The sequence below is a fragment of the Aulonocara sp. 'chitande type north' Nkhata Bay genome, linkage group LG14 (genome assembly GCF_057382095.1).
Source record: "Aulonocara sp. 'chitande type north' Nkhata Bay isolate Kocher_YH1m ecotype deep benthic linkage group LG14, A_spYH_male_GT1.1, whole genome shotgun sequence".
In the NCBI taxonomy this organism is placed as follows: domain Eukaryota; kingdom Metazoa; phylum Chordata; class Actinopteri; order Cichliformes; family Cichlidae; genus Aulonocara; species Aulonocara sp. 'chitande type north' Nkhata Bay.
In genome coordinates, this window is record NC_141357.1 from 12,931,098 (window position 1) to 12,956,612 (window position 25,515).

General features: G+C 41.7%; 3 protein-coding genes across 9 annotated transcripts in view; 1 reads left to right on the forward strand and 2 right to left on the reverse strand.

The window, feature by feature from the left end:
* Positions 1–11,167, reverse strand: zbtb38 (zinc finger and BTB domain containing 38). 2 transcript variants are annotated; one of them, XM_086261031.1, is made up of 3 exons: positions 10,968–11,167; positions 10,155–10,420; positions 1–3,904 (listed from the first exon to the last, which is right to left on the reverse strand). In XM_086261031.1, the coding sequence occupies exon 3, from the start codon at positions 3,902–3,904 to the stop codon at positions 248–250; it is 3,657 nt and encodes a 1,218-aa protein (XP_086117157.1). In that variant the 5' UTR covers positions 10,155–10,420; positions 10,968–11,167; the 3' UTR covers positions 1–247. The 2 variants fall into 2 exon arrangements, with proteins under 2 accessions (XP_086117157.1, XP_086117158.1); XM_086261032.1 differs by lacking the exons at positions 10,155–10,420; positions 10,968–11,167 and adding an exon at positions 6,568–10,128.
* A 557-nt stretch (positions 11,168–11,724) lies between these two features.
* Positions 11,725–13,000, reverse strand: fbxo36a (F-box protein 36a). The gene is made up of 4 exons (XM_086261033.1): positions 12,747–13,000; positions 12,340–12,448; positions 12,028–12,200; positions 11,725–11,891 (listed from the first exon to the last, which is right to left on the reverse strand). The coding sequence occupies exons 1-4, from the start codon at positions 12,864–12,866 to the stop codon at positions 11,745–11,747; spliced, it is 549 nt and encodes a 182-aa protein (XP_086117159.1). The 5' UTR covers positions 12,867–13,000; the 3' UTR covers positions 11,725–11,744.
* Positions 12,866–25,515, forward strand: part of trip12 (thyroid hormone receptor interactor 12) — a 28,715-nt gene continuing 16,065 nt past the window's right edge. The window contains exons 1-6 of one of the 6 annotated variants that reach the window (XM_086261027.1): positions 12,866–12,943; positions 16,475–16,621; positions 17,038–17,163; positions 17,353–18,137; positions 23,241–23,346; positions 25,360–25,496. In XM_086261027.1, the coding sequence (XP_086117153.1) occupies positions 16,524–16,621; positions 17,038–17,163; positions 17,353–18,137; positions 23,241–23,346; positions 25,360–25,496 (1,252 nt within the window). In that variant the 5' untranslated portion in view covers positions 12,866–12,943; positions 16,475–16,523. Of the gene's footprint in view, positions 12,944–13,005; positions 13,396–14,394; positions 14,417–14,576; positions 14,704–16,474; positions 16,622–17,037; positions 17,164–17,352; positions 18,138–23,240; positions 23,347–25,359; positions 25,497–25,515 lie in introns of those variants that run through there. The other 5 variants (XM_086261026.1, XM_086261025.1, XM_086261029.1 and 2 more) reach the window with 5 other exon arrangements.

Consider the following 25,515-nt stretch of genomic DNA (forward strand, 5'->3'; position numbering starts at 1 on the left):
TCTGTGTCAAGAGGTCCTATATTATGCAAGAAACAAAAAAAAAACTTGAACAAAAGCTTACTGAGTCTGGTTTAGGAGGGAAGAGATTACATGGATAATTAGATCATCATGTTTACTGTTTGCTGTCCCTTCAAACACTCTAAGCTGCAAATACAACATTGCAAATCCTATGTTCCCTAACCAAATTGCTTTTTTTTTTCTTTTCTCCTTAATCTTCCCTGTAGCTGGTTGCAGTCCTCATGGACCTTTAAAAAAACGGCTCCTCTTTGCACACCCATTTCTCTGGCTTGTGCATGGAAATGTGGGCACCTCTAGAATCAGAGTCATTTCTTCTAAAGAGTTCACTGTGACTGTTCGTTCTTGGTCCCGTCACAGCGTCCGTGTTGCTGTCACTGTCTCTGTCGCACGCTTGCCTTTTTGAAACCAGGTGACTTGAATGCTGTGTGTTTAACCTCTTTTTTGGTATTTTGTGTTTCAGCTTTGAGGCTGCAAGGGAAAACAGTGGGTCAGTGCAAGGTGATAACGGGCTTTTAATGCTGGAATATGACACATCTTGATGGAGAGTCGTTAAGTCAGTTTTCTCCTCAGTTTTAGGCTGATTCTCATCAACGGAAAAATGTTCCCCTTCCACTCTTTCATGTTTTATGTTCGTCGCCCCGTGATTGTCACTGTCCTCTGTTTTGACGGTTGCCTGTCTGTTGGCTTCGCTCTGGTGTGCAGAGTATTTCGAACACGGTGCGAAGTCGTCAAAAGTGTAGCCCTCCTCGTTCGCTTCCTTGTGTTTTTTCTCGTGGCTTCTCTTCGTGGCGAGGTAGAGAAAGCGCTGGGGACAGAAGGAGCAGCGGTACCTTTTCTCTCGGTTGGGGCTCTGGGGTGTGTTATCGAAGCAGGAGCCATTTTCCATACAGCTGCTGCAGATGTAATCGCGGCCGGCGGGCGCCTCACTGGGGGGGCCTTGTTTACCGCAGGTTCGACAGAAACAGGGGTGAGAGCCAATGACATGAGCCCTCAGACCGGTCTCCGTGATAAAAGAGCTGTCACAGATCTCACAGTTGTACGTGGCCCTTGGGCTGCAGTTCTTGCCAACGCTGTGCTTCACCCTCGTGCTGCTCACCGACACGCTCTCTTCTCTCAGCCAACTGCTTCTTTCCAGGTGGGCCTCGCTAGCAGCAGTTCTATCTACTGATGTTTCAGAAAAATGGTGAAACATGGCTTTTCTGTGCTTATATCTGAGCTTCTTCCTTTTCTTTTTAGCTTTATAGGAATAGTAGGGGCGCCAGAGCTTATCTGCTCCCTCGCAATCAGACGGGTCATCGCATGCCTCTGGCTCTCTGGTGGCAGCAACTTCTGGTCTGAAGCGGAGCCTGGGACTCTCTGAGTCTTCCCTTGTTAGAGGGCACTGGCTTGGGCTCTGCTCCACACTCAGTTCTCGAATTCTCCTTTTTTTCCTGGGAAATAGTTTCGATCCTTTGATTTGGCGTCGGATAATGGCTTCGTTGCCAATTTTGACTGTTATCTGACACAGCGGCATGGCATCGCTGTCAAAAGATGGACCTGGGCATGCTGGTTTAGCGATGTATGTTTCTGTTTTTGCCCCCAATGTTTTATCACACAACAAATTCTCTGTGTGCGATTGAAGGATCTCCTTGGTCATGTCCTCGACTCTTTTGGCAGAAGCTGACAGCTCACCTAGCTTTTTAACAGTGTTCAAGGACTTTAAGAAGGGCATATTATGACTCATGTGCTCTGAGTTAATTAACGGAGATGGATTATCTTTGTAACCTGCAGGAGATTCTGCATGGGGTTGCACAGAAAAGGAACCGTCATAGCTAAAGAAGGGTGGACCTCTGTTTTCTGCCTCTTTTCTTGTGGCCCCTCGAATTTCCACCTCACTGTTTAGATTTTGGTCGCCATCCTGGTCACATGGCTTGTCAAAGCTGATGCGAGGCATGACAGGTGAAATCATCTTTGTCGTTGCCATGAACGTCAGAGGGAATGAAGCAGTGTCAGAGTGGCTGTTGAGACCATTTTCTTCAATTTGAGGGATAACAGAGTTACTGTCTGTTGCAGACTGATCACCTCCTTCAGCTCTCTCTGAATACGTGTGACTGTACGTCTTGTATTGTCTTTTTCTAAACTTCATGGGTAGAAGCCTGTAGAGTTTGAGAGGATAAATGTTGGATTTTAGCCCACCGTTTGCAGACTTTTTCTTAACAGACAGACTGGGATCAATGCCATGAAAGGACTTCTGATGGTTCTTCAGGATATAGTATGTCATGAATGTCTCCAGGCAGAAAATGCACTGGTAGCGGCGTTCACCTGTGTGCCAGATTTCATGCTTAGTGCGATACTCTGCCAGGGCAAATACTTTGTTACAGTAATGACAGGGGTAGGCCCTCTGCCAGGAATGTACATTCTCATGCCGCTTTAGACTGGATAGGGTGACGTAAACCCGTTTACATACACTACAGCTATATCTCCTCTGACCACCATATATCTTCATTGGCTTCTCATCGTGTGGAGGCTCTGATTGGTCCACTTGAAGGGGCTCTGGGGTGTGAGGGCTTGGTAGGTCGGTGGGAGGAGGCTGGGATATGTTGGTTTCCATTTCTGATCCGTCATCGGAATGGTGATCCACCTCTTTGGTTGAGCTATCCCTGGCATCTAGTTTAGGTGGGCCTCTCAAAGCCTTAGGACAGACCTGCTCATGGTTGCGCAGACGTTTGAGGTGTATAAACTTCCTGTGGCAAAACTTGCAAAACAAATGACTAACAAAACGCTTTTTATGTACCTCTGAGTGAATGGTGAGAAGAGCTTTATTTGTGAATATCTCCGGACAGTGCTCACAGCCATAGATTGATATACTGTCCTCTGTCTGAGGGGAAAGTGTTGGCGGACCCAGCTCCATTGGAGCTGTGTCTGTGGCCATAGGTGGCCCTGTGTCTATGCTTTTTTCTGCCTCAGAAAAAAGCGGAGGCGGGGTCATAACTGTGGCAGGTGTTGCAGTAGCACCGTCAGTAAATGTGGGGGTCACTGTATTTGGTTTGTCGGTTTCTGGTTCGGCTGGTGTCGGAAGCATGCTTTTACCCAAAATGCTTCTCAGCTTGTGCCGCTTTTTAAGCGGTCCTATATTCCTGTAAATGAGTTGCTTTGGCTGTGGTACAGCTGGCTTACAGACCTTCTTGCTGTCACACTGACTGCTATCTTTGCCTTCAGTGGATTTGCATACTGCATATGAGTGCTCGGAGAGGGCGTGGGTAGTCTCATTGTTCCCGCTGAAGCAGGATGTTGTAGAACAACTTGATGGGAGCTGACCCAAGTCGGGTGACTGCCTCTCTCTGTTTGCTTGATCCACAGGGGTGAAAGGATTGTTTCCAGGACACACTTCAGTGATTGAGAAGGCATTGGTGATGCGTGGTCCTCTGCTGCTGTCTACCTCCTCAAGCCCAAGAGGTGCTTTCTTTATTTTTTCAGACACCGGGGCAGTGCAAGAATCTGCTGGTTTAACACATTCATCCTGTCTCTCTTGTTCTGCGAGCTTCTCCAAAAAAGCAATTCCGAGTCTTTTTCCAGCTGCTACGACACCCTTGGTGTCCTCTGCATCAGATGATGTCACCTTCGAGCAGTATATGAAGTTGAGGATACAGGCAAACACTTCAGACTTAAGGTCCATCAGCTCCAGCACTTGGCTGGAGTTCCATGGCTCAGAAGTCGTCAGAGCGTTCCTGAAGTACCCACTGCAGGCTGCCAGTATGTTCTTGTGGGCCCGAAACTTTACATCCTCCACCACAATGGTAACATCACAGAAGAGGCCCTGTAAACGCTGTTCATTAAGCTTGCTAAGCACAGTTTGAGGGTGAGCGTTATCCATCAGGTTGTGAGGGCATGGAGACACCACAGTCATCTAAACATAGGACGAGAAATAATCACATTAGAGTTTTGCGAAACAGAGAATCTGAATTCCAAAAGAAGACTCAGGAGTGAAGTGTGTACATGTATTATTTGAAGCTATCAAGCTCTTTGTGTGATTTAACACTAGATGGCAGTAATGTCCTGGCACATGAGCTCTAATGTCAACAAGCTGGTGAACACTTCTGACTCAAGAAACTATATTTTCACTTGCATTTTGCATAAAATGTAATTTTCTAACAATTCAAAAATGGCTTACACAATGACTTTAATGCAAACTGTAGGCTCATTGAAATATCAGACCTATAAACTGTGGCTGAATTGTCTTAAGACTGTGTTGCTCTCTGAAATCACTTCTGCTTAATCCCAGATGTGCTTCTCGTCTGTAGAAGAGCTCTTTAATCTCACATTTTTAAAAGTTAATCTCCCTTTTTATGTCGGGCACACGTAACTGTTAATGCACTTTGTTATTTCAGGCTGTAAATCATTAGACGGTGCAGCAATAGGGAGGGTGTGAGTAATTACTCAAGGAATGGAAATTTGAGCTTTAAGTGACAACTGTAAGCTACTACAGCAAAGGCTGCAGAGGAGCTGCTTTGTGGCTTATAGTTTGTACTAGAAAGTGCTCTGGTGGGAGTGTGTCACGCAACCGCATAGAAGTACTGCGAGCGAGCATTTTTATTCAAAGGCTGCGTTTAAATATGAGCTAAAACCAAAGAGACCGGCTTAAAAATTTGGTGGAATGGCTGCAGTTAAAAAAAATCCTGAATCTATAATGACCTAATGGTTGACAGCTGGTGCACCTGGCATTCTCAAACAGTCGGCCCTTTTTGTTTTTAGTTGTAATTAATGATGAATAAATTGAATGGTAATCCAGTCAGTGTGATGCCACAGCGGTGCACAACACAAAGACCAGTTGTACAGTCATCATGACTGCCTGTTGTTTTTGGTTTGTTTTGCTTTGGTTTTAAAGTTAATATATGAATGTTACCCATAGAGTTATGAGTCATATGCTCCCATTTTGTTTTTCAGTTTGTTGTGCAGGCACCAAAGGTTGCTTTTAATTCCCAACTATTCATCAATACCTCGTTTAAGGGCAACTAACATAAACAATGCTATGAAAAGCTTATTTATTGCATGTGTTAGTATATAAAATTGATAATGCATTGATAACAGTAATGCAGTAGTTACTCTTGAGGAAATGCCTTTCAGTTTCCGCATACTGGAGCTAATGGCGGCCTTGATTGTACAGACTGGTATTTTTGAACGCTGCCAATCCAGCGTTTATGGATTAATTTGATTCTGATAATGACTTAACGCGATCTGCAATCTGCAAACCCTAGATGAAGTTAATTCTGACTTTGAAAGAGGATGACGGGTTAACTGTGGCCTACTCATATAGAGTCAGGGATGAGTCGTTACTGAGGCATTTAGCATGTGTTACACAGTGCGCTGACTGTATCTGCTAAAGCACACTCAGCTTACACTTGCAAGTGCTGAATCATCACGCCTTTTGCAAGTCAAGCTCAGAGGTCACCACTTTACATTGATGCTATTTTCATCTTTGTGGCTGCATTGAAAGTCGCGCAGTGATGATTGTACAAATTAGCATTAGATCCTTTTTTTTAGGAGTTTAATATGTTTTTATCTACACGCCAGCCATCTTTATCGGTTAGCTCTGTTTTAAATTCACAGTTCAGTTTGATATCTGATATTGTGTCACGTTTTGTTAATGTCTGCCAGTGGTGCGCACCATTTGGCAGCCTGCTGTTGTGAACGACCGGTATTCTTTACTCCCGGGACTGCAGGTGATTTATCACCAAGGTATTTTTTGTTTACGTTTTGTTTTGTTTTTGAATTCTCGTGCAACAAATATGGCCGCCAGTCTTTAAAGCATCCCAGACTGATGAAACACAGCCACCCTGCTGCCGTCTTTCTCAGACAGGCCTCTGTTGTCATGGCAACATGCTATGGCGCAGCTCTTATTGGGATTCAGCTGGATGGCAAGTGACTGTATTAGCCGTCCGAGTATTCGGTCCCCTCTCTCTCCCACAAACAAGCTGCCCTCTCTGAGAACCTGCACCGCGCAGCAATCTGCAGAGCAATCGAGGTTTGCCTTTGTCTCGGCTTGAATGTACTTTGTGTCTGTGTATTGGTCTGTGTGTCTTTGTCTGCAGCAAAAAAAAATGGACTTTCTCACCTAGCGCAAGTGATGTGCCACGCATTTGTTTTAATTTCGTACTTTGTGCTTCATCAGAAGCGTTTCATCCTTTCCTCTGCATCGTTATTCTACTTCACCGCATTCATTTTTTCCACATTTTGTATGAGTTTTCTCGGATTTATTCCCACCACATGCTGAGCGGAAATTAGAATTTCTCATCAGGGCTTATGAATTTGCCACACCCCAACTTTAGTTTACCTTCAAAGACAAAGTGAAATTATTTTTGTTACATCTGTAATGAAAAAGTCCCCACACACTAAACCACAAACCAAGAAATGACAGTACAGCATACAGACAGCATTGTCAATCAAAGAGCGAAATATCAAAGCAAAAGACACTTCACTCATCTGTGCGAAGCGAACTTCCGCAAATAAAAATTAAAAACCCCAAACAAAAAAAGAGAAAGAAAAACGGTTAAAAAATCATGCAAAACATACCTTAGTAAATCAGAGAAAGTGATGCAGGGCGAACAGGAAGCAGTGTCATGCAGTATCCCTTTTCTACAGCCCCGTGTATACCAAACTATACATGAAAAACAGTTTCATGAGACCAAGGCGAAAGTAGTTTTCTTTTTCTATGATGGTCGCTGAACAGTGGTGTTGTCAGAAGCAGAGCTTTTTCTGACGTCTTTCTTCCTCTCCCTCCCTCTCTGTATGAAGATGACTCCGGCTCCAACGTCCTTCGCCTCTATCCATGCAGCCCAAGTCCTGGGCTAGATCTGCCCTGCCCTCCTCTGGCTGTCCCTCTTCTGTCCTGCTACAAGCTATAGGAATAACTCACGGTTTAAGCAGCGTGTAGCTAAATCGGACTATTGGTCTGCTTTTGTGCTGGCTGGGCAACTGAAGCTTTCGTTCTGGAGCCACTGAGCAGGAAGCGGCAACTTTTATTAAGCATGGCAGAGGGTTGTAGGGAGAGCGGAGAGATGCAGGGTGCTACATCACACACCAGCTCTGTACTCGAATGCACCGCCAGAGAAAACGCTGAGCTGCATTGCTATTAGCAGCATAGAGTGAAGGGTTCCTCTGCTGTACAGCAGACGATCTATTAAATCTCCCCAGCACCGCACCAGCGGGATCTCGATGCAGCTCGATGTTGACCAAAAATGCATGACATAAAATCATCTCCAGCCCACTTAGAAAGAGCATGCACCTTAAATGCATGACGCTACACTATGTCTGTCTTTGCCAGTGCAGCAATACATTACACCAAAGGTTTTCGTCTGTGCTTACGCAGTCACTGTGGTTAGGTAATGCACAAGCTAAGAGAAGATGGCACTGTCCTATTTGTGTAGCTTTGTTAGTCAGCGGACAGATGTTCATCAATGCTTTTTCTCACAGTTGCATCGAGCATGCAAACCGGATGCAAAGCTAAGAGAGAGTCCCGCTTTCAGCGGAGACTCTGCTTATACCTACATAGAAGCTGCTGATTGATGCACCGGCAGCAGATGCGTCAGCAATGCAGACGAGGAGGGGGAGGGGAGGAAGCTAAACACGACATGGCTCTGTGAGCTTCTCACTAGCCTCTAAGGACGGAAGCACTGTTTTATTTACGTGGCTGAGAGTGGAGTCATATGACTGTGCCCTCCTCATCCTGACTGAGATCCACTTTAACAAACAGCAAGCATCAAAGCTTTCATTTTTATGGCACTATTTAGTTCAAAAGACAGAAATGAGGCAGGTGCTGTATCACCATGCATGCACTTACTCATCGCCCTGAAGGGGGGAATGTTTTCTTCATTAAGTGTTTGTGCTTTCCACACTTAAAAGACCGAACTTTAAAATCTTAACAGCCGTGACTGCTGCCCCCTTTTTTGTGTTTGCTGTATGACATTAATTTGGTTTGATGAATGCACACAATAGCCACCATTTCTGGGTGGCGTGGCACGCAGCCCTCCGCTCATCGCTGTTCAGTTTTCTTTTCAAATATCATCATCTACATATCTGCTTGTGTGAACTTACAGTGTAAAGCAACAAAAAGACAGATTAAACATATTTTTACTGTAGCAGCAAACATTAAAACGTGGATTAGTTGTTTGATTCAGAGTAAAAATTAGAAAAGCAGTCAGTTTGAGAGTGACAGCGGAATGATGATGTTTTCTTTTAACCTTTGTAAAGCAAAGAAAGTAAAGTTTATGTATATGAAGACACAAACTGCCTGACACCAAAAGGAAAAAAAAACCCCTAAATGATAGTGGTATTGGTTGGACACTTTAGTTCATGCTTGGATCAGACTGATCCTTTAAGGCTTTTGAACAATGCTTTGTGGTGAAAACGCCATAATTACAGCGTGTGTTACTGTAAAGTTTACTTTGTATTCTCTGGTCTGACTCTCAGCAGAGTCAGCCTACAGGTTCGTTTGACCTTCATCATGCAGCGTCAAACTATCCGCCCATTCTGTGAGAAGTTCTTATCTACTCGCTCTCACGCATGTGAATGAGAGAACTCTGCTTTGGTGGGAAGAAGTTAATTTGTGTGCATGGATGCATTTAAATCTGCATTTAAATAAGTCTACACAGTAACCTTGTTTTGCTTTGATTGTCTGTGCCTTACACCGTACAGTAAAACTACTACATGTCAAAGTAACCTTTAAACAGAATAAGGTGGTCACAAAAACACGTGTACAAAAAATGAAAATGAAATAAAGTTAACGGTTTGCGGAGGCTGCTCTTGGAAAGCACCAGAGTGTAATGAAAAAGCGGTAAAAATGATTTCACTTTCATTTGGCATCATTTCTGGGAGGGAAGGTGGTTTAATACATTTGTTTTTAGACTCTCACCACTACTTAAGCCTTCTTCTGGACTAAGAAAGCTAGGAGCATTTAATCCGGCCCATAACGTGCTAAAACTGGAGTAATCATCGCTACCATGAAGGCATTTTTTGCATCACTGTAGTGTATCAGTAAGTCCCCATACTGAGAGTAAGAAATAACTTGATGATAAAAAGATGGAGATTAGAATGGCTAGACATTTATTGCTTTATAACAAATTAAACCTAATCCATGTAGACCATTTAGGTTATTGTTTGCCACCATCTTTTTCAATAGACACGTGTGATTCCACTGTGTGCAGAAACCATTAAGAGCTCTTTTTCAGTAAGCTGCATTTAATTAATATTTATAGACTGCAAGATATTGAAAAGAGGAAGAACAGCATCAATTTCTTACTGGTCAGACAAGTTTATAAGCTTTTTTAAATAAGCTTATCGAGATTTGCATGTCACAAAGTGGGCGGTACATCAAACAGATAATTTTTGATCACGATTGCCTTGAACTGTCAAGACATATATACATATATGTATTTATATTTTCCTTCCTGGTATGACATCTCTGTCCAATCATAGCAGCCACCTGTTGTTTTAGTTAGCGCCTGTGTGGTTCTCGAATTCACAGCAAAGAGATATTAGACGTCAAATTAAAACCCTGGTTTCAGTATATATTAGTAGTTTGTGTCTAATTTCAGGTTTTCTCCTCCGTAAAACCTGACAGCAGATTCTGATGCTGGAAAAACGAATCATTTCTTATTTATGAGAAAAAGCCCATTTTGTGGTCTTCTTATTGTTTTAACCTAAATAATAACTCATCTGTATGAACAGCCTAGATACCCTTATTAGGGTTTTTTTTTTAATTTATTGCTTGGCACAATTGCTTTGGGATTTACGAGGTTAGGTCTCAAGCTAAAGCTTAAAGAGGCCTGCAAATTATAAGAAAGAAAATAACTGTCCTAACTGGAAGTTCTGTGCTCATATTGGTATTTTGTAAACATAACCCTGACATTACAGCTAGGATGTGTTTAAAACCATAGGACAAAGTTAACAGGCCTCTTCGCCTCTGATGCTCAGTGAGCTCAGCTGCGGCCTGCAGGGACGCTCTTCGGGGAAAAGGCTGAGAGGAAAAGACTGCAGCAGAAGGCTGAGTAGGCCTCATTCTCATTCTCAAAGCATTCACACTCTTTAGCATACAAAGACATTCATCCCTTGGACAACTTATGTTGCTGCTGCAACAAGCACTCGTACTTTGAGATGCCTACCAAAACGTTTGTGTGGAAGGTCTTGCCGGGCCTGTCCCTTCGCTGTGGAAGCCTCTCTGGTGTTTGTTTAGAAGGAGGAGAGCGACTACCCAGCTCCCATTCTTCCTCTAGCCCGGATCAGGTCATTACCACTTTCCCTTCGTCACTGCCGTCTGTGGACTATGGCTCTGGCAGAGGTTCCCGGTTCCTGCTGTGCGAAGTTGCCTTCTGGAGGCTGCTGCTACTGCTGCGTCACTCCCGCTGCATCACTGACCCACAAAGAGGAACTGAGAAGGAGGGGTGGTGTTGTGAATGTGTGCAGTAAATGGATAAGCATGAAAATCCCCACACAGCCCTACACCAAGTCAGTAATCAAATGGATGTGGCTGATGTCTCTGTGCCTCAGAGTGAGGCCTAGCTGTTGCTGTGGTATTTGGGAAGTGGGTCTGGGAGACAGATTCTTTATTGTTACGTAATGAATATTTTTCCTAGACCAGACTCAGCTGAGAAGGCGGTGTCAGGGGCTAATAATAGGTCATGGTACCCACCATTCAGGGCTGTATGCTGTCATGTCAGATCACTCCAGCACACAGCTATCATTTGGCCACAGAAATATTTGATATTGCAGGAAGGCGCGGTCATTTATGTTAAACTACCTGCAGTTTAACACGTGTTCTACTTTTTGTTATAACACAAGAGCTTACTTAGGTTTTGTTTCTTTTTTTGGCATTCTTACATGACAGTAGGACTGTATTATGTTATTCTTTTAAAATTTACTATAACATGCCAGCTCTGATTCTAAAGTACCTGTAAACAGAGAAAAACAGTGCATACCTTTGTCTTATGTTACTGTAGCTTGCTGGTACAGGTTTCAGGAGAGGTAGGTAGGACTGCTGTGTCAGATGTCCTTACACACGTATATGTACAAGCTTTTAATCCAGAATAAGTAAGTTGGAGTCTTTTAGGCCTTGATATGGTAACCAGAACTACAGCACTTGTTTTGCACACGTTACCTTTACATACTTGATTTCCCTCCTCCTCCTCCTCCTCCTCCTCCTGTCATCTGACTCATTTTGACGTTTTTATTGTGACATTGCTCCCTCTGCTGGCTGCTTCAGTGATCCCACAGAAAGCCAGGCTGCCTTGTGTATGCAAAGACAGCGGAGGCCGGTTGAGGGCTTTCAGCAGAGGGCGCAGCCAGCAGTTCACCAGCAAATGTAAACAGGAAGTATGACATGATGTCAGCAGGACTTCAGTTGCTTATGTATTTTTCTGTAAGTTTGTTTACATTTTAATTTCACCAGGTTGTCATCCAGACATGAAGTGCCAATTTAATGTCATTTACAAGGAATCTTACACAACGCACACTCTTTGAAACAAAACAAAACTTGCAAGCAAGAGTTTCCTTTGTAATGCAAAAGTAGTGACTTCCTTTGGAGAATATTCACAACATTTTTACACACACACACACACACACACACACACACACACACACACACACACACAAAAGCCCTCATTCATTACTGAAGTCTTTTTTAGTTTGCTAATGAGCCAGTGTGATTTTACTTGTTTTGCAACAATAATAAAAGGGTTTGTTTTTGAATATATATTTTACTGCTGTTTTTTATCATCACTGTTGTGGAAAAAAGTTAGAAAGGTGCTCTTCCAGCCCATGGCACTGGCTATGTCCTCAATGTCCCTGTTAAACCCAGCGCAGTTCCTCACAGTCTGCTCCCAAAACTTCTCAGAGCTGAAGAGCTGGTACAATCCGGTTAGAGCACAGCACAACATACACGTGAACACAAATGAATTTGAACACAAGAAAAAAACAATAGACACTAAAGCATTATTTCTGTATCATCGAACAAATCCAGTACTTTACCGTTGTCCTCACCGTTTTGAATCTGCGTGACGTCTGTGCCAGCAGTGCCGTGTCTTTCAGCTCGAGGCAGTACATGATTCGGAGCATGATGTCATCAGGTAAACGCTCCAGGTAATCAAACTTTCCTTGGCACAGTGCTGCTGTGTAATCCAGGATCCTTTGCCCAAAAACAGCACCGACTTCATCTGCAGATGATAAGTCGACAAACACAGCCCTTTCTATGTCAAATTATAAACCCAAACAAGATTCAGAAATAGGTTAGAAAAGAATATTATCAAGAACTTCATGGAAGTGGGAGTGATGATTTCGATGAAGAAAACTTACACTGTAGAGTTTTATCATTTTGGAAGTCCTGATGAGATGTCTTCTGCTGATTTGGGGGAAGACCTCTGCATTCAAGTCGCAAAGAAATCCTCCATGAGGTTAGTATTACCTAAATTTAGAGGGGAAAAACAAAGATGGGACTTCAAGACTTTAATCCAGGAGACTCTCTTGAAGTAGTGGCTACAAGATGCCGATATGCTACTGGAACAGGGCAAATGATTTTACTAAAACATATTGCTATTAGCTTGTTATTTGTTAAGCATAAATATTAGAAAATAGTAGCAAAGCCATATTTAAAGCTAAATAACAACGTGAAAATTAAGCTAGCCTCAAATAGAGGGATTGTTTTTATAAGCACGCTTTATACAGTTACTCCTCGAAAGTCTGTTATATAAATAATACATAACCTCGTTTTTGGTAATGACAAGTTGAAAAAAATCCTTTTGAGGCGGCGGACCCTGACCACTAATTTCAAACAGTCTATCCCCAAGCAAAGACGCCATTTTGGACGCAAAAAATGTTGCCATGACAACTAAAAAGCAACTAAAACTGTCTTTGCACAACGACTCATGAAACGGACCGATTGCTTTTTCATTGATGTTGGGTAATAACAAAAAGTTATGCGGGGCATATTAATTTTACACATATGCTTGTTTCATATATGTCTGTTGAAGGGGGGAGGAGGGGGGTCACGGCCCAGCGGATTGATACTTAATATTTATGACAAGCTAATGTTACCGATGACTTCAGTGATTCAGCGACTGTCTCTGGATGCCTACAAAAATAGTTGAATTGTCTTCATTAGAAACCCGTCGCTTTGTTTCGAAAGAGCAGCCGATCCAGTGCTCGCGCTCGCTTTGTTGACTGAAAGCAAGCAGATACAGAAAATAAGGAGAAAACTAGTCCCGGAGCGGATGAATCACGCGGAGGTATATTGCGGTTGTGGGCCCCTCAGCTGATGTGAAACTAGCAGTGGTAGAGAGAAAAGAGGAGCTGGTGCACTGTCTGTTACAACTACAACACTGGAACAAATAGGTAACAACATTATACCAAAAGGTAGACATTTTCACTGACATTTAAACCTGTAGTCTTTTGGGATTTTGACAGTATTTAACCTCGAAATACATCGGAAGAATGGGTGTTGCGAAAATAACTCGAATCCCGGTCCTGCTTTCCTGTTTTTTTGTGTCTAAAGGTATCAGGGGCCATTTCTTTTTGCTAGTTAGCGTTTACTTGCTAACTGCTAGCTAGACAACTTGTTAATGTTTGGGAAATTTTGATCAAAACTTTATCATAAACACTGAATTGGTGCGGTGTTGCCAAAAACGCTGTTTTCAACACAAATCATTTTAACCATCCTGTCGAGCTGGCAAAATGTTAGCCATCGACAACAAGGCTCGCTAACGTTAATTAGCTGGCATGCCAAGGTTAGCTGGTAACAGCTATAACGCTCTTGTTTGATTAAACATCGTAAGCTGCGCGACAGTCCTGTAGCTGCTAATTCGGTCTCGACGGGGTTAGTAATGTGGTGTTACCTCGGCTCCCAGCTTAATTGAAAACAGCGAGGTATTTTAAAGCCAATAGCCGGCTGTTTATTTATTTTTTTTGTCAGCTTACTGTTTGCGAGAGAACGGTCATTGAAGAAACCCTCGCTGTGGCTAGGCTAGTATTAGCTTGCTAATGATAACCTAGCCGTGACGCTTTGAATTCTGAGCAAGGTACTTTAACGGTAGTTGAATGAGTTGTTTGGCGTTATGTGTCCCATTTACCCAAGTCTTAACAAGAACCATGCGCTGTGTTGGCACGCTGTTTGTTAGTGGTCAACTTGTCTTCCTGGCTAACAGTAGCTAAAAGGCTAGCCAGCGCTGTAGTAGTGAGAGGGAGGCACTGGCCTTAAGTCAGCTCAGAAAATATTGTTAGCCATCCTTATAGCTTACCAACATTAGTTGGGAGTCTGTCTGTACATAAAAATTCGCGCTGACAATTGCATGGAGAGTGTAGAACTGTATCAGCGTCGTTACATGTCTAGGTGACAGTTGTGTATTTTGGATTTATTTACCCCCATCAATCGTAGACGGTGAGCTTGCTTACGAAACACAAACGTATTTCTCTTTTCTCTAAACTTGATTGTCAGCCCCCACCACCACAACACACACACACACGTACACGTACACAGAGCTGTGTGTCCTGGCATTCTGACTGCCAACTTAGCTTGCGTTAGTTTACTTGTAGCCTGCTAGCTTTATTACATTAAACCGCTGTCGAAAGACGGGTCTTGTCGATGTTGCCTTTTTTTCGACGTGAAGCTAATTTCGGATGAACCCGATCGTTATTCGCCAGTTGGAGGGGCGTATTTGCCATTTAGTAAGCATTATGTCGTTTCGTAACCCAAACAAGCTAGCTTCTCAAATGTGACAATTTGTTTGGCTAGGGTACTAGCTGAATAGGTTGACACACCGGCACGCCAACTACGCATTTCAGTGTAACCGTTGCTACGTTAGCCAGCGTAACTTTAACTAACTGCTGGTCCGCAGTTAGCAAGTCTTCTAGCGTTTTCTCTTTTTTAGATTCAAGATGTAAGCGCCACAAGCTTCGCTTTTGGATGTGTGAAGCTTTTCTGTATAAATAAACCGATACGATGAAGGTATTGTTAAAATGTATGGGGCTTGCTAGGATATTAAGTGGCTAAACATGCTAGCGTTAGTCGGTGGTGGACAACTACGTCAGAAATATAGGCCTCTGTAAATCATGGGTATAAAAAATCGGACACTTCAGTTCTTGTTTTAGTTATGTGGTAAAATAAACTGGGTCGATGGTCTATGTGAGGCTGTAAATCATTTGATGAGCTTAACTAATACCATTATACTCTAGTGGGGAACACCAGTTGTCAGAATGGACGAATAACAAAGACTAGGATGCACTGTCAGTGCAGGCCTAACATGGCCCAGTGAGCTTGGCAAGTGTGGCGTATTTTTATCATCAGTATCCGTGATATCATAGTTTAACTTGTGACTTAAATAGTCAGATGCTTTTGAAAAGAAAATTAAAAACATATTTATTTAGGGATTCAATGGTTTTTGTCTAGCAAATAATGAAATCATCTTCCTGTATGTGTTTAGATCAAGTTAATCAATTGTCTTATCAGTACTGTCACTTTATTGACTCCTGTGAGTTAGATACATGCATTCACTTCTAATGTTAAAAAGAAAACTTCTGTACTATTCTGATCAATTAAACTGTTAAGATTGTACTGCACCCCTAACACTAAGCACACTGGATCAGATATATAAATTTTATACAATGCTGTAGTCATTTTGAAGCATAATTGCTGTTGGCAGTTAGTTTAGGACTTAAACTGAAACCAGAAAAGAATTAAATTATAGTCTACCGTATTGTATGTTTATTTTAATTAGGCTGTGACCTTGGTTAATAATACACAAAGGAATCTTTTGCTGTTGTAAGGAAATTGTAAAATGATCCTTTTGATGATTTTAAGTATGTGAAAAGGTTCCAGTAGTGCTTTCTGACAAAGATTTAAAGGTACCAATGTGTAAAAATGTATTATACTGTGCGTAAGTAGGGTACTTGATGATATTCATGGAGCACAGGGAGGGGGAAAAACTAAAACATTTCAGTAAAATTTGATATTGGCAGTAAGGTTTAATATTAACAGCACTGCTGTATTTTACTGAATGTTATTCAGAGAAGTATACATTTTGTTATGACTGTTATTGAGAGATTAGGAACACGAACTGTGCTCTGTGCTATGATTTAGTTATTTTTAACAGGTCATATTGGGCCACAGTAATATAGTTAGCATAAAGTCTTTAAAAGTTCTTAGTTCCCCATTTTTGATTTTCAGCTGTGAGGGGATGTAGTTACTAGCATGTGGTGTTGCTGCCAACCCCCACCCAGATGTTGTATCTTCATGTACAGTCTTGAGAAAGTTTTGCCACTGATCATCTCAAAGGGGCCAGAGTGGTGAACCTGTGGTTCAATGATACGCAATCTCAATAGACGGCAGCTTATTTTAAACCACAGACAACTTGGTGGTGATGGTGAGAGGGTGCAGGTTTAAGGGTGGTCTTTGTATTTTGTTAATGTTCTTTTGTGGTCTCTTTTTCCTTTATTACAGTGAATGGTAGTGTCTAGAAAGGGTATGTCCCTTCAGGAGAGAGGTGCCAATGTCCAACCGGCCTAATTCCAATCCAGGGGGGTCACTGCGCCGTTCACAGAGGAACACTGCTGCGGCCCAGCCACAAGACCACACAGTTGCTGGAAGGTGAGTGTATCTGCATCCTTACTGTCCAGTTAAAATCAGAATATTTAAAAGGCAGCCGTAGTTTGTGGGCAGCAGTTGTTGAACCTTTCTTGAAAGAGCAATAGATGAAATGATGTTTCGTAGAGGGGAATTTGTATTTGGGTTGTGTCTCTTTGTAGTTAATTGGTATTTAAACTTGCTGAATGGTAAAATTGTCCTATGTAATCAAAGGAAAAGCTTATCTTTGTTCTTTTGTCATAGTCGGTAATTAACCCTCTTTTAGCTTTATTTTTCATTAATCTCCAGACGTGATAATGGCCAGATTATATGCAGAGGGAGACAGGCAAAATGATTTGGAGATTGATCAAGTCTCTTTATAAGTAACTTAATCACAGACACCCACACTGTTACGTGCTCTTTAATTTCCAACCTTACAGGTTGCAGTCAGAGCAGGTAAAACATAAAGCAAATTCCCCACCTGAAAGTAGAAGACCTAATTCTAAGGCTCCCAAAGCCACAGCCAGCTCAGCCACTGGCCAGTCCAGAGGGCACAGCTCAAGAAGGTACCTGTGTTTTCTACTTGGTGCTTAGTGTGTATGTGTGTGTAAATAGGGTCATGCATTTTTTTGTCCTTTTGGACTTTGATCAAAATCTGAAAAAAAAAGGGCAGTGAATGTGGCATTGCAATGCTCTGCTTTTTAGGATTCATAAATCTTCTAAGATGGACTTCTGTGTCTTTTCCACCCTAACAGAAGCGGTCTTACTCTGTCCGTGGCTTCATTTGTATTGCAAGACGACCCAGAGGCTGCAGGAACATCTGAACAAGAGCGACCAGGCCACCAATCTAAGAGTGAAGGCAACCGAGGGCTGAAGCGAAGTGAAGCTCCTGACCAAATAAGTACCTTTGGCCCAACCCCTGCCAAGAAGCCGAAATCACTCCCATCACCCCGAGACAATACCTCAGAGACCAAGAAAGGCCCAGTTAAGTCCAAGAAGAGATCACTTACTTCAGAATTGCCTGCATCGTCAGGTCGAGGCCAGAGCAAGAAGAGTGTGGCCGCTGGGGCCTCGCCAATCCAAAAACGGAAAAAAGCAGACTCTCTCCCCGGTCTTAGTAGCACCGCTGGGTCCCTCCCCAATCGTACCGAGGGCAGAACTGCAAAACCCACCAAGCTGGCGTCTAAATCGGCCGCCTCAGCCAAAGCTGGGTGTAGCAACGTGACAGACTCCTCCTCCTCCTCTGCCTCCACCTCTTCCTCTACCACAGGCACCAACAGCACCACCACCCAAGGTGCCCGAGTCAAACAAGGAAAAGACCAGTCCAAGGCACGTCGCTCCCGCTCAGCATCTAGCCCCTCTCCACGCCGTAGTACACGTGACAAAGAGCAGGCCAAAGCTGCCAGCTCTTCAAAATTTGAGTGGGCAGCTCGCTTCAACCCCAAAGTCAATCTGCCAAAACCCAAACTGTCCTTGCCTGGATCATCCAAAACTGAGACCTCCAAACCTGGGCCATCAGGATTACAAGCTAAGCTAGCAAGTAAGTTACATTTACTGTGTACGTCTGCATTATTAGCTCTATGAGGACAGCATTTGTACTTCAGAAATATTTCTTTCATATTTGTTTTTATATTTTTTCTATTGTTCAGAATAGTTGACTATCACGGAGGGAAGTTGTTTTTTTTTTTGTTTTTTTTTGTTGTTGTTGTTGTTGTTTTTTTAAATAGAGCTCTCCTTTAATTTTTCTTTCCATTGAACTTAATACTATAAAGAGGGTTAGGATTTGGCTTGTGGGTTTATTTTTCTTATTTGTTTGTTTTTATCTTTTGGCACATTGGTCTTTGATATTTGAATTGAGGTGTTATTTTCCAGGGATTAAGTGTTACATCATGAGATACAAAACCTTATTCTGAACTGCTGGGAATAAATGTATTTGTTTTTGTATTAGACCTATTCCAGCATAACTGGTAAAGCATACACATGATTTTAACTTCAGATAAAATTGTGCAGAGAAAACATTCAAAAAGGCCCATATGCAGACATTAGTGTAATTCATATATTTATGATTTATAAGTACAGTTGGTGACACTGTAACACAGTGTGTATAAAAAAAGTTTGTGTCTTGACTAGGATGTCTCATGTACACATGTTGAGTGTGGACTGCACAGAGCTGGTTCATATTTCAGGCATAAGTACCAGTAGCCTGAAACCGGAGATGTATAAATACTGGTGGTCATTCAGTTGTCAGTGATTTCACAGGTATGGCAGGCTCAATCAGCAGTAAACAAGACTTTTTGTAACATGGTCTATATCGTGGTAGTCCTGTAAACTTAGTATAGTCAGTTACTGCTCTGTAAATTACTATGAATGCAGATGTTTTGAGTTTTAGCACAGTACACTAAAGCTGGTTCTCTTGCCCCTCCCCCAAAAGAGCAAGTATCTGAAATGGGAAACACATTGCTCCACCTTTGCATGTGTGCTGCAGAAGTTCACAACAGTTTCAGCTATATTGTGGCAAACATGTCTTTAGTTATCATAGAAGAGAGAGAGGTCAGTGTATTATTATTTTTTGTTTTACTTTTTGTGGCTTATCATATCTATAACATGAATTTGCATGAAGTTTTTTCTCCTCAATTGACATTCACAACACAGAACAGCACTTTAAGAGGAAATTCAAGAGGTCAGTAGTTTCAACAACAGTATTAAAAACGGTTATCATGAATATTGGAGCTAACGCTGGCGCACACATTAACGTTAGGTAGACACAAAGAGTCGAGGGTCACAAGGCCAGATAAAGAAGGGCACAACGGATGCCCTTCTTGCTGCGTTTTATTTCAAGTGGGAAGTCAAAAATCCCGTATTCCAAATTTGAATTATCAGCTGGAATACTGCCTCAGTTTGGATTTATATTTCTAAAACTTGGAACAGGCCTGTTAATCTTGACTTAACAATTCAACATGGCAGCAGTGTAGTAAAACTGTAAAACATGTACTCTGTCCTGAACCAGGGCTCTAGACTAACGTTTTGCCATGGTTGCACTGGTGCGCCTAAATTTTTTTTCTTAGGAGCACCAGCACAAAGGTTAGGCGCACCCAAATTTTTCAACCGCATCACTTAACAGCGCAGTTTTACATGTGCACTTATTTGGGGGGTAAATTGCTGTCCATACAGACAATATTCATTTGTAAATGATTAAATAACAATCTTGTGCTTGAAGTGCTTTGGCACTCCTTGGCAATATTGTAGACAATGTTAAACTTGATGGAAGCGCATCTGTAACCGGAAGGTCGCCGGTTCGATCCCTGGGCTCTCTGGCCTGGTCGTTGTGTCCTTGGGCAAGACACTTTACCCTACCGCCTACTGGTGTTGGCCAGAGGGGCCGATGGCGCAGTGGGGAGAGGGGACACTTAGGCAGTGCATTTATCATGACACATAATGTATTTTCTGGATACACTGTGATTTTTCAGCATTCAGAGATTGATGACTCCGTGTCAGAGCACTGGCTATGAATTTCAGACGGATCAGGGTTTAACTTAACAAAAAAGTTATCAATAGTTATTTTCATCTTTTCTTATTACCCATAGCTCTACATCCACTTCTGTCGGGCCTAGGCTACTCACTAGGGCTGGGTATCGTCACTGATTTCTATAATCTATTAGATTCCGATTCACAAGGTTTCGATTCGATTCAATTTTGCCTCAGACAGTCAGTACTGATACTTGTGAGACTTCATCAGAATTGTGAGCATCACAGCAGATGCCTTTGTGTTTTATTCAGTAACTGAGAATAAAACTTCCTGGCCTGGCTTTTTATAGCATATAATCTTAAAAATATTCTGCAGTATTCTCCAATTTTGCATAATTTCTTTAAATTTCTTCAGTATTGGGCAGCAGAAATTAGGCTTTCCTGTCCGAGGACATTTAAGTAAAAACAAAAAAAAACCCCACAGCTGCCGACAGCGCTGTAAACAACGGTAGACTGGTGGGTAATAAGCGAATGAATAATGCCAAAAACAGAGATTTGAGACGGGAAACTGTTCTTAAAAGAGAGAGAGCTGTGCATGAAGTGTGGTGGTGTTTTTTTTTTTTTTTTTTTTTTTTTTTGTTACTTGAACAGTTGGTCGCACCAGTGCGACCTAAGATTTTATTTTTTATTTTTTTATTTTTTTAGTCACACCATTGAAAAATTTGGTCACATTCTAGAGCCCTGTGAACTGTTGTGTATTTGTGACTCGATTAATAAGTCACATACAGTACTGACAAAACTACCTGTAAGTGCTGCAGGAGTGGTTCGAAGCTAAAGAAAAATGGGCCTTGCATATTATTGCTGCTGGTGTGGTATAGCTTTACCTTGTTAGCAAAACAAAGGCATCTAACTTCCTTGATAAAGTGAACGCAGCTAGTAGCTATGGCTACTAGTACTTAGATACAGGAGCAGCCCCCGCCCCCATGGCACCAAAAATGGCTTTGCGTATCTTCCTGGGTATTGACAAGTTTGAAATTCCAGTATTGTGACAACCATGTTGTGTATATGTAATAAAAGTACTACTTAAATGAGGTTTAGCTAATAATTATATTTGGTGAGTTTTTGTGTCCCGGTGACCATCAAAATTTATACTCAGGCTTTCTCTCCAATCATTTACATAAGGACTTCATTTAACTGCCTCAAGGTGTTGCCAAAATGGCCACAGAGTTGCAAGAGTTGCTTCTAGGAAGACATTGGCTCTAGTATCCAGCTTGTCTGATAGCCTATATAGACCATTTGCACAAATGTATTAGTGAAAATCTGGTATGTCTGGTGAAGTGAGTTTGAACTCAGAGGGGTCAGTGTGGGGTCAGTCTGTTCTAGATGGGTGAAAGGATAGTAACTGAAGTCAGCTCTGTTCCATGGGCTATGGCCCAAATAGAGACCCCTCCTTCGTAGGCTTTGGTGTGTTGGCCCACCAGCTGACCAGAGTTATGTTTGAGGGCAGGGAAGGAATCATGAGCTGGTTCTGTCAAAAGGAAAGTAATTCATCTCTCCTGCCATATCCATATCTGTCCGCCTCTGCCTTTTAATACACAGATTCTGTTACTTTATGCTGTAATGGTGAGTAAGCATGTACAGTGCTGCAGCATGTTTTTGTGTGCTTTTCAGTGCGAAAGAACATTTTGATCATATTAAATTAGTCACGTTACAGCAGCCTGTGTCATAGGACAAGTATGTGCTTTTAGTGAATTACCCCCCTGGAAGACTTACTGAAATAAGTCTGATGGACCTTTTTGTTTGACATATTGTAAATCAGTAGCAAGTGGGACATGAAGATGAGGTCAAATGAAGTCCAGAAGTCAATTTTTAATGTTTAATTCATTTGGTTTTAACTCTGTTAATATTTATTTTTATGCTACTGAATTATGAGTCACAGACCTAGCATGAAGGTTGTCTTGTCATAGTGCCATAGGTGTTGCTATTAATACTCACTGGTCTGTGGTGCAGGGCTCTACACAGGCAACACCAGTGGGCCTTTACTATAGCATCAGTCTTTGCTTTTATGTGTTGACTGTGTTTTCACAGATTTTTAACCATAAACCTAATGTAGTGGCATGTTTTCTGTTTTCTTCCACAGCCCAAACTTCTTACATGTTTTACTATTGAATAATTAACCCTTTAAAACCGGTCGGAGCGGGCACGCTCTGTTTTGCGTAACTATTTTTAAATCCCGGTAGCACTGCAACCACGTGAGCTAGCGCAATAATTTTTTTTGCATATGAAACCGGAGGAGTTGTACTTACATCTTATGCCATCAGCTTGTCCTAAGTCACGGTTTCCTTCCACATATAGCTTTGCAAAAAGTGCATAAAAAGCGCTTGCAGCAACAAAAACATAATATTCCACAAACACGCTTTGCCAATCCGATCAGCTGTTCATAACACTTCCTACGTTGGAATAGACGTCAGAGCGAACTTTCACGTCCGCCATTACCTGCCCGAAACCAGAAGTGACGTCATTTTCACGGAAATGTAGTTTTTTACCATCTGGGCCTCATGAGCCTTTACTGGTGTTTTTAAAAGTTATGTTTGACTTTATAACTTTCTGTGTAGTTTCTGGGATGCTTAGGACTCATATTGCACTGCTGGAAATAGTTTATTTTGATGCATATGCTGCTTTTTTGCAAATTTGCATTATAATATTTATTTTCGTTTTTCCTGCAGTAAAAATAAAACTATGAAGACACAAAATAAATTTCCTGTGGTGGGAATCTATTTTGTGCAACTTTTTTGTATTTACAATTTTTAGAGATAGGCCTCTTAAATTTCTCTAACTAGAAATATATGTTTAAAAAAACAAATGATTTTCAATTTTTTTGTAGGTTATTGCACTTTTTTGCAATTTATATAATTACTATGCACTTAATGCAGACATATTATTAAAATCTGGGCTATAATGGTTGTATTGATGTATATCAACTTGAAATGCTCCCAAAATGGCACTACAGCATGTAAAAATATAATATCAGCTCTGGTGGACTTGGTTCTATGGTAGGTCTTAAAGGGTTAATTAAAAAATTTGATTCACCTCCTGTAGAAGATGTTTTTAAATGAAAGAATTTGATGCCACTGTTGGGGCCCAGTCCAAAAGTTATAATCACTGTTTTCTATTTTAGGTTTGAGAAAATCCACTAAGAAGCGCAGCGAGTCTCCTCCAGCAGAGCTCCCCAACTTTCGGCGGAGCACACGCCAGAAGACCACGGGCTCCTGTGCCAGCACCAGGTACACTACAGTGACAAAAAACAAAAATGCATGTTACTTCTGGATATTTATTTTTAAGGAATGTGCACATCATTGAAGCTATACTAAAGTTAAGAAATGCATATTCATGATTTATTCAGCATCTAAAATGATTGCAGTCTAATTTTAATGATGAGACCTAGTGCTGTGCTGTCAGTCTTTTCTCTTAAGCCAGAATGATGAAAAGAGCCTTTTGGTCAGGAATATCTGTCTAGAAGTTGGTCTATAAAGGTTATCTGCAGACAGATCATTAGTGGTGGCCTTTCTGTGCCTTTGTCTCTGAGGGTCCCTCACCTGGTCCACTTATGGTCAAGTGTTGGTTGGTACCTTTTGTCCTACAAAGTTCTTCCTGTAGATCGCCCAAAGCAGACCAAGGATTGTGCTGCTTGGACCTCTTTGTGCCTCTGTCTGCACCTGCAGAACTCTCACAGAGGCTAAGGTGCCAAACGCCAACAGTAGTTGGCATTTCAGAATAGGCTTTACTAAAAAAAACAAAACACACATCTGCTAGTTTATGCCATTTCTTCTACCGCCTCTGTTTCTTTTCTATTTCCCCAATAGGACATTAAACTCTTAAAAATATAAAAGATAATTTACATCCTGGAGTCCTGCTCTCAAAAATTGACAAATGTGATGCTGTCTGTGAAGCTGAATTTAAGAAATAAGCGCTTAAAGATTTGAGAACATGTGTAGTGCCATGTTCTGTCAGGACAGAACGCTGGGTCATGTGGTTGGTCGGCTGGTTTGCGGCTAATAGACTTCTATTAGTTTATGTTAGCTAACCAGAGACAGAAACCTTCGTGAGAATAAGGACACTAAAACTAAAAAAAAAAAATCACTTGTACAGCCCCTAGATGATGCAATCAGTTCACAGACAGTGTATCTATGTTATGTTATATCTAGGTCTACATTGTATCTATTTCAGTTTTTGAGAGCAGGGCTCCATGATGTAAATTAGCCTTTCTATATGTAGTGTTTCATGTCCTCTTTAAGGTTGGAATGTTTACTATATTACGGTAATGACTAATCATGGTAAGTAGTTGCTAAACTTTTTTTTTTCTTTTTTTTTTTCATTCATTGGACTCAACTCACCCAAACACCTTAGCTTACATATATTAAACTCTTGGTTGTAGTCTACTGGGACCTAACTGATGCCTTTTTTGCTAGTGTGACTGCTTTATTCAGATGGGTGGCCAAAGGGTTGAGTTTAAACTTTTTATCAGTTTGCATATTAAAACTTTTAAATAACAAAAGATGAAAACTTAAAGATCCCTTGCTTTATTTCATGATGTTACACCAATGTTGCCATTTTAAAATCTGCTTGGTCTAATGATATTTTATTTTAAAGCACACGCCTCATCAGCTCCAGTGTCTGTCAGTAGCAGAGCTCCACCCAGACTGAACTGGATGTGAAGCCACTTCTCATCAAAACAGAAAAAAACTACTCAAAGTCTGTTGTTACGATTTCAGTAAAAAAACAAAAAAACAACAACAACAAACATCAAGGCTGAAACGATTTTGTGCAAATGCTGTCATTGTGTTTGTTTAGAGTTCATTTAAGCTGAACGGGTTAGCAGCTTGTATCAGCTGAGTGGCCTTAAATAATCAATATTTAGGTCTGCAAATTGGCATTTTGGGGAAAAATGTCTCCATCACAGAAGGTACAAACTGGTATTTCATTGTGTTTATAGATCAGACCAACTGACCCCAATTTATTTTACCACCCTTTACAACATGAGGTGGCACAACAATCCTGCACAATGTACATGGTTGGCAGTATGCCCATGAGTTTAACATGAAAACTTCTAACGTGCATTTGATAAAAGGGCAATAACTATGCATGGAAGCCTCTGTTTCAGTTGCATGATCCAAATTTACCATAGTAGAATCACTAGCCAAGGGAACCACTGCTATGTATTCGTATGATACAGAATGCATTGGAGTTTGACACTATAAAAGTATAATAATCAGAGTCTCTTTGTACGCATGTAACAGTCGGCGGGGCTCAGGCCTGGGCAAGCGCGGGGCAGCCGACGCGCGCCGACAGGAGAAAATGGCCGACTCCGACAACAACCAAGATGGGGCCAACTCATCAGCCGCTCGCACTGATGATGCATCACAAGGGGCTTCAGGTACTTTCGCTAACAAATT